The sequence below is a fragment of the Castanea sativa genome, chromosome 11 (genome assembly GCF_040712315.1).
Source record: "Castanea sativa cultivar Marrone di Chiusa Pesio chromosome 11, ASM4071231v1".
Taxonomy (NCBI): domain Eukaryota; kingdom Viridiplantae; phylum Streptophyta; class Magnoliopsida; order Fagales; family Fagaceae; genus Castanea; species Castanea sativa.
This window is the reverse complement of record NC_134023.1, coordinates 13,599,332-13,607,897: the sequence shown is the minus strand read 5'-3', so window position 1 is coordinate 13,607,897 and position 8,566 is coordinate 13,599,332. Positions and strand designations below refer to the sequence as shown.

Here is an 8,566-nt window from a genome sequence, read left to right as displayed (position 1 = left end):
TAATTTTGGGTAAATTTTATTTTACTCTCTTATACTCCCCTTCAATCCAAACGGACCCTAAAGGATCAAAGAAAAAAAGAAGAAGACAAAAAATATTATTTTTCTGCTCCTCTACACTACAAGATTACTACTATCAAAACCATGCCTGAAACTTCATCAAAGGCTCATTATTTCTCATTTTTCCTTCTTACCAATAAAAACCTTTTTTTATCATCTATTCAAGGGCCTCATCGGGTTAACACACCCAAAAAGGGGTAAAAGAGAATCTAATTTTATGCAGAAAGCAAATTGCTTTAAAAATAATCTGCACCATTGAACTCAAACCATTATTGTGCCTAAAAGAATCGATTCTTTTGACTGGAGCTTAGGCTCAAAAGAAAGACGTTTTAGTTAAATTCAGAAGCTTTGCTGCAATGACATCAAATCTTTATGTACAAACCAATAAATGCTGCATAACATAACACTATCGATAAATAAGAGTTCTATTGACATATAGACTTCGATTACAAGGCACAATTTTTCAAGAACAATTATTTTCCAACAAAACATATAACCCAAGCAAAGAAGGTGGGAAAAAAAAGTGCGTTTCAAGATCAAATGCTTTGACATGTCAAGTGGCAAAACTGTCGCAGCCCTTCCATTATCTTCACTGCCAATTTAGGAAAAGCAAGTTGGCTGCTTAACTGCATAAAATAAAATTCAAAAAAAAGAAGCTTTGTTCCATAAAATGCATTTATTAGAAGCACCCTTGTCCAACTCAACATGAAGGCACTCTTTAGCCTCTACATATTTCATTGTGAAGTGGAGTGCCATAAAACAGGTAGTACCTATAAGATATTGACTCGACACATCTGCAAAAAATTGTGGAAGAAAACAAGATTAAACAAAACAAAGTTGATAACCAAGAATAAAGAATTTCTACGATACCTATCAACAAGGACACCACAAGAAAACAAGTCAAAAGGCAGACCTATATAGGCAACAATTTAAAATTTTAGAAGCTAGATATCTTTAACAAAATAGATACGTATAGCTTATGTTGGACAATAATAAAACAATAGAACTTATAGCTAAGTACACCAAATTAACAAACCCCAATTCTACTTAAGATCCCTAACCCCTTAACTGACCATAACAATAAATATGATAGATTAACAGAATTTATAGCTAGGTACAGAAATACTATCTTTGTTTAGTCTATTTTTACCTCACAATATACAGAACAAATTTAGCAACAAAAGATCTCACAGGAAAAAAGGATTAATGCAACCAATGTTGACAAGGTGGCATAAGAATTAGTATCATGCATTGTGAACTTGATTTCAGAAGAGAATATGACGGCTTGTCAGACATAGACAAATAATATTTATACAAAAGTTAATTTTAGAGAAGATTTTGATGGTTGTCTAACCAGTAGCATCTAAGAGCCATTGAAAACCAAATTAACTAGAATATATGGTCTGCATGTGCTCCATCACACCCTTTCAACCCCACAAACCTTCATTACCTAAATTTATCAAAGAGAAATTTTATGTGTAGCAATCTCCAAAATCCCCAAAAGTCCGATTTACCCACAGCAAACACTAAATCCTCAAAAGCTATTAGGGGATGTTAGGATATCTTGTAATTTTAAAAATAAAAAATAAAATAAAAACAACAACAACAAGCAAGAGAGAGGAATTTGGAAGCCGATTAGGTAACGAACCTCAAAAAATTTAAATTTTGTCGACTTCATATTGGCCACAGAGATTTAAGTGAAAAGAAGGGGTTGGAGTGGGGGTTCTTGGCAGCAAAAAGGCAGGTGAAGGGTGGGAATGGCGGAGCAAGGCCGGTGTAGACAAGGAAGTGGTTGGGTGGATCTGCATGGCTTGAGAGAGCATGTGGCAGGGCTGGGCACCAGGGATGAGAGAGAGAGAGAGAGAGGGCTTGGATGAACTAGAGAGAGAATGTGTCAGATTTGAAGAGAGGGCAAACATTAATGCTGTTTGTCATCTCAAATTAATTAACTGGTCATGTGAGTTGCACATGACGCTTGGACATGTATCACTATTTTTTTTGCCACCTAGCCCTCTATGCTGCAAATGCAGCAGTCTTGTATGCAGCAAATCCTTTCCCTTTTTTTCAATACCAATTTATAGATAAATATTTGGCATTTTCATATGTAGGGAACTTCTATTGCACTACCTGCTGCGTTCTTGAAATGAATACATGAAATGCATTGTCACAAGTCATAACTCATAACTAATTTGCTTGTGCTTGTAGCTACCATTCAACTCTACAAAAAAGACCCAATGTTCAGCCAAGGTATAGTTCAATACATTGTGTTCAACTTCTTTTCCACTTTGCCTATGCATTTGAGATTAATTAAACAAGATGCATTCACCTAAATAAGATTTAAAGTCGACAAAGCATAGCTCCTTTTATTAGCCTACTAAATTCTATGTTACTAATATGGTGCGGATGGAGGAATCCCCTCTTCTATAGCAAAGCTTATAGTTATGACTTGTGAATATTATCATTGATTTGCTTGATTTTTAATTGCTTTTAGCCTTCCATCTCAGAGTCCTACCTTAAAACCAAATCTCAAGCATGACTCAGTCAGCAAGTCAGTTTGGCAAAACAAGCAAAATGAAGGCCGAAGCCTCAGAATTCTTAGATGTAATTGATCAAAAAGGTTTTACAGATGAAGCTTGCCAAATCATATACCAACTCTTGAGTAAACTTGCCATTGTAATTTTTAAAAAAGTTGAAGCAAACACTGGAATCCAGAATTTTTTGATTACCGATCTTGAATTAATCATAACTTTAAAATACAGGAATATCACTGAGAAGGATGGGAGATTACACTGAGTAAATTTGGCAGAGCTGTACGGAGTTATCTTTGCTTCCCAACAGCATGTATGTATACAGAGACCACAACAATGCTGGAATTCATAAAAATCAAGTAATTAGAAGTTTAGTGGTTATTATTGTTAAAATAAAAGTAATTATAACATCATCATTCATCAATCCCAACATTATATAAATGCATTCCAGAACAACAGAAAAAATGACCAAGTTGTTTGTAATATGATTAAAGGATATATAGGAGGGAATGATGTTAGGCACCTCAATTAGTTTGTATTACTCTCGAGTGACAGCTGGCCTCAATCACCATTGGGTTAGTTATTTGGGGACTTAGTAAAGTTGGTTGCTTAGCTAATCATTCTGTTAGTTAGTTAGGCAGCATCTATTGGTATAAAAGGGAACATATGCATTCATTGGTGAATAACACTGATTACACAACTCTCTTCCTCTCTCTCTATTGTTCTATCTCTGTCTTCTTCCTAAGGAGGTCCAGGTACCCTCGAAGTGATCTACTACAATTCCATAATTTTCCATTAATCCTTTTAGATTTTTAACATTGGGTTAGAGGGTTTTCAAAGACTAAAGGGTGCTTGAGTTAAAAAGAAAAAGGACTGAATTAGGCGTTACCTTTGAGATCAGATTAATGGGAGGAACTTGTGTTGCAGTTGGATGGTGGTGTGGTGGCAGGTGAGGGTTGGTTTTGATGTGGGTCCATGGCTGGCAATGGAGGTCATAGGCTACTGTTGGTGGCTGTTGGCAGAACAGTGAAGGTGGCGCAATGTGCAATCAGCACTTGGGTTCTGTGGGTTATGGGTAGGTTTGTGTTGTGGAGCTCAAAACTTGATGGATGCTGCTATGTGGATTTTGACAGTAGCGAGATGGTGGAGGTAGAAGGTGATGCCAGCAGGATTTTTGTGGGGTTTTTTGTAGTGGTAGGCATAGATAAAATTCTTCTGGTGGGTGGAAAATGCAATGGCCGAAACTCTTTTTTTTTTTTCAAATATTTTCTGGTTCAGATTGACTACAGTGATGCTTCAAACAAATCGGTATTTGCTCTGATAACAAAACTGACACAAGACAACCAGGACAAAATTAAACAACAAGAAAATAAAGGATATGACCTAGGGGTCAGCACCTAGGCCTTGCTTGAAGTCAACACCAAGCAGGAAAACCACTAGGAGTTAGCACCTAGGCAAAAGAGAGACCAAATGACCACTTTTTCATTCATCAAAATATCTACGAACTCCTTAAGGAGTACAATAGGTTGCTTATAAAAGATTGCTAAACCTTAGTTCTAATTGGCTAGGAAACCTAGTTCTTTAAAGCTAAAGCTGAATCAAGAACTAAGTTTCCTTTGTAGAGGTTGTCCAATGCACAAATGGAGGAAAGGAGGAAACAAGGGTTGTGCTATAATAGTGATGAGAAGTGGTCAGTTGGGCACAAATGTAAGGGTGCAAAATTATTCCTGCTAGAAGGGTTAACCACGGAAGTGGACTCTAAACCTCCTGGTTTACAATTGGTTTTGATAAATGAAGATGAGGTGGTGTTAGGACCTCAAGATTCAATCCAGGTTGGTGGTGGAGGTAACCCTGCTGAGATCACTTGATATGCTTTAATAGGTAAATCCCTCTTCGCATACCATGAGGGTAAAAGGTAGAATCAAGAATCAAGAAGTGGTGTCTCTTGGTGATTCTGGGAGCAATAATAACTTATTGGATGCTGCTGTGTTGACTACTGTACAGTTGCAGCTTGATACCTCTTAGATATCAGAGGTTAAAGTGGCTGATGGCACTATTATTAAGACTCTTAAGGGTTGTCATGGGGTTACTTTTTCTATGTGAGGGTATAGGTTTATTGTGGATTTCAATGTGCTTCATTTAGTGGGGGGGGGGGGGGGAGGTGGTTCTTGGCACTCACTAATTGAGTACATTAGGGAAGATTAGCCATGACTTTCACCTATTGACTATGAAGTTTCTCTATTAGGGTTCTTGCAAGGTTAAGAGCCTACTGGTTCCACTATCTTGGAAGCTGATAGGTTCTTCAGTGGTTCAGCAAGAAAAGGACTGGTCTTCCAAATTTTTCCTGCCAATTTTGCAACAGCAGCTCAGTCTCAACTTCCATCAGCCTTGTCTAATTTGTTGGATGATTTTTCCAAGGTTTTTGAAGTTCCATTTGACTTGCCACCATCAGAGGACTTGAGCATAGTATCACTTTTAAGGAAGGCTCTCAACTAGTGTGTGAAAGACCTTATAGGTATCCCTACTTTCGAAAGTCTGAAATTGAAAAAATTTTTAAATGAGTTGTTAGAAATAGGCTCTATTCAACCAAGTCAAAGTCCTTTTCCTTCACCTGTCTTGCTTGTGAGGAAAGCTGACGGTAGTTGGAGAATAAGCATAGACTTGAGGGCCTTAAATAAAGCTACCATCAAGGATAAGTTTCCAATTCTCGTTGTGGAAGAATTGTTAGATGAATTAGCAGGTGCTTCCATTTTTTTCTAAGTTGAATTTAAGGTCAGGTTACCATCAAATTCGTATGAAGAGTGAGGATCTACAAAAGACTGCTTTTAGAACTCATGAGAGTCACTATGAGTTTTTAGTGACGCCCTTTGGTTTGACCATTTCTCCTTCTACATTTCAAGCCTTGATAAATACAATTTTTAGGCCTTATCTGAGGAAATTTGTAATGGTTATCTTGGATGACATTTTAGCTTTTAGTCATTGCTTGACTAATCATCTATCTCATTTGAGAACTGAGTTGGAAGTTTTACTCATTCATCAACTCAATGCTAAAATGTCTATATGTGTCTTTGGTTGCAATGAGGTGGAGTACTTGGGTATATAAGATATCCTAGAAAAACTTCTGCTATGGTACAGTGGCCTATTCCATCAAATGTTAAGGCCTTGAGGGGCTTTTTAGGGTTTACTGGCTATTATAGAAAATTCATTAAAGGCTATGGGACTATTGCTCAACCTTTGACTGATCTTCTTAGGACAGATTATCTCCAATGGAGTAACAAGGCATTGGTAGCTTTCAACCAATTTAAAGAGGCTGTAACTCATCTTCCAGTATTGGTTCTTCCAAATTTTTCTAAACCATTTATCATAGACTGTGATGCCTTTGGTTGTGGCTTGGAAGCTGTGCTGATGCAGGATCAAAGGCCAATAGCTTTCCATAGTCAGGCTTTGAAGGGAAAGAATCTACATTTGTCCACTTATGAAACTGAATTACTGACTTTGGCTACTGTAGTAAATAAATGGAGATCTTATCTCCCTAATAGGCCTTTTATAGTTAAGACTGATCATCAAAGTTTGAAGTTTTCGCTTGAACGGAGAATTGCAACACCAGCTCAACAAAAGTGGCCAGCTAAGCTTCTGGGTATGGGTATGCTTTTGTGGTTGAATACAAGAAGGGCAGTAACAATAGTGGCTGATGCTCTGTCTAGGAAGTTTAAGTTTCAATCTAAGTTGTCTCAACTTAGTGGCAGCTCCAAGACTTGTTGTTTGTTCTGGTTATCAGTTCCAGACCCTACTTAGTTATTCTCTGGATGCATCTATACAAAAAATTATTCATTCCATTCAAGATGGTGCTCCCCTTAAAGGTTTTACTTTCTAGAATGATCTACTTTTCTACAAGGGCAGGTTCTAATTTGGTCCACTATATTCTCTTAAGCCTCAGCTCTTACATCATGTCCACAACATTCCTTTAGCTGGTCATTTAGGGTTCTTGAAGTCCTACCAAAGGGATAAAAGAGAATTCTTTTGGCATGGTATGAACACTGACCTCAAGAAGTTTGTTAGGGACTGTGATGTATGTCAGAGAATAAAATCTAATACTTCTTCTCAAGCTGGTTTGCTTCAACCATTGTCCATCCCTGCTACACCTTGGACTGATGTGAGCCTTGATTTTGTGGAAGGGCTTCCTAAGTCCCTAGGTTTTGAAGATATTTTGGTAGTTGTGGATAGGTTGACTAAGTATGTCCATTTTGAACCTATTTCTCACCCTTGTACTGCTGCTAAGATTGCTTCTCTGTATATGTCTCACGTCTTCAAGTTACGTGATGCCTGGTACTACTATAGTGGATGCCCTAGATGCTCTTTTCAGTCAAAGACAAGCAGTACTTGATACTCTGAAGGGTAGTTTGGCGGCTGCCCAAGATAGAACGAAGTTTCAAGCAGATAAGCACAGACAGGACATGTCCTTTCAGGTGGGAGATTGGGTTTTTCTGAGGTAGCAACCCTATAGGCAAAGGACTCTGGCTTATAAGGGTAGGTGGAAGCTTTCACCAATATATTTTGGCCCTTTTCAGGTGTTGCAGAAGACTGGCACAGATTCTTACAAATTAGCTTTACCTCCTGTGTCCAAAATTCATCTTGTTTTCCATGTCTCTTGTCTGAAGTTGAAGTTGGGTCAACAAGTTACGCCTCTTCCCACATTGCCACCAGTTGATGAGGCAGGGCAAGTGCTTTCAGCACCTATTGCTGCGTTGCAGACAAGAACTAAGACCTTGCGGACTCGGATTACCACTGAAGTCTTGGTGCAGTGGTTGGGCTCTCCTCCTGAAGATGCTACTTGGGAGTCCGCACATCATCTCAAACTCTCTTTCCCTCACCTTGTGGGTAAGGCGTTTTGAATGGAGGGGGTAACATTAGGCACCTCAATTAGTTTGTATTACTCTTGAATGACAGCTGGCCTCAATTACCAGTGGGTTAGTTAGTTGGGGACTTACTTAGTTAATTGGTTGCTTAGCTAATCGTTCGGTTAGTTGGTTAGGCAGTGTCTATTGGTATAAAAGGGAACACAACTGATTGTATGCATTCATTGATGAATAACACTGTGATTACACAACTCTCTTCCTCTCTCTATTCTTCTATCTCTGTCTTCTTCCTAAGGAGGACCAGGTCCCCTTGAAGTGATCTACTACAATTCCATAATTTTCCATTAATCCTTTTAGATTCTAAACAGATGAACCATGAAACCAAAAGTAACTTACACTGAGCCTAGGCTGAAGCCATAAGTAAGATGAAAGCCAAATAGATAGTATGAAATAACAGCTGTGACAAGCATTGCCACTGAAGTAGAATACACCTGCAAAACATGGGAAGCTAATAAAAATGGGAACTTCAATCACAAAGTGCAGAAAATGTTTGCAGCAGGATGGTAACATATGCTTCTCTTGAGTAAAGCAGCTATAAAGATCAATTTAACTGCATAAAGTGCTGAAAATACACACACACACACACACACATAAGTAAAAATTAATTACAGAATCAAACAGAATGCCACCCAATATACACAATGGGTATACAACTGGTACACAAAATTAAACATGGAAAGTACAGATCAAGTAAATGAGGCAAAGAAGCAAAAGAAAATACACCTGAAGCATTTATCCACTCAAACACATTTTAAGGAATAATAGCTTCAGGTCATGTACCAATCTTTCACACCCTTCAAAAAGAGTGTTGGACATTCATTAAGGCTGAATGTAGGCTAAGAATACAAAGACCAACAAATACTTTAGCAAGAACTATCAATGTTAAATTTGCAACAATAAAGTTAATCCTAAGATCAAGAAAGCCATACTGCTTTGACCTAAGCCTTCACCAAGAATAAAAACAACCTAAAATAACCCAAAGGCCAGAAATGAGTTCCAATAGAGCATGAAGGCAAACATTGAATTTTTAGTGCCAAAACAGGCCAGGGTACAATTTTTACATTC

The 8,566-nt window shown here is 37.9% G+C and overlaps 1 protein-coding gene across 1 annotated transcript in view; it reads right to left on the bottom strand.

The window, feature by feature from the left end:
* Window positions 1-464: 464 nt before the first annotated feature.
* LOC142614756 (CMP-sialic acid transporter 2-like) overlaps window positions 465-8,566 on the bottom strand; it is a 32,699-nt gene continuing 24,597 nt past the window's right edge. The window contains exons 13-15 of the mRNA XM_075787383.1: window positions 7,838-7,932; window positions 2,846-2,924; window positions 465-851 (exon numbers count right to left, since the gene is read on the bottom strand). Coding sequence (XP_075643498.1) covers window positions 2,876-2,924; window positions 7,838-7,932 — 144 coding nt within the window. The 3' untranslated portion in view covers window positions 465-851; window positions 2,846-2,875. The remainder of the gene's footprint in view (window positions 852-2,845; window positions 2,925-7,837; window positions 7,933-8,566) is intronic.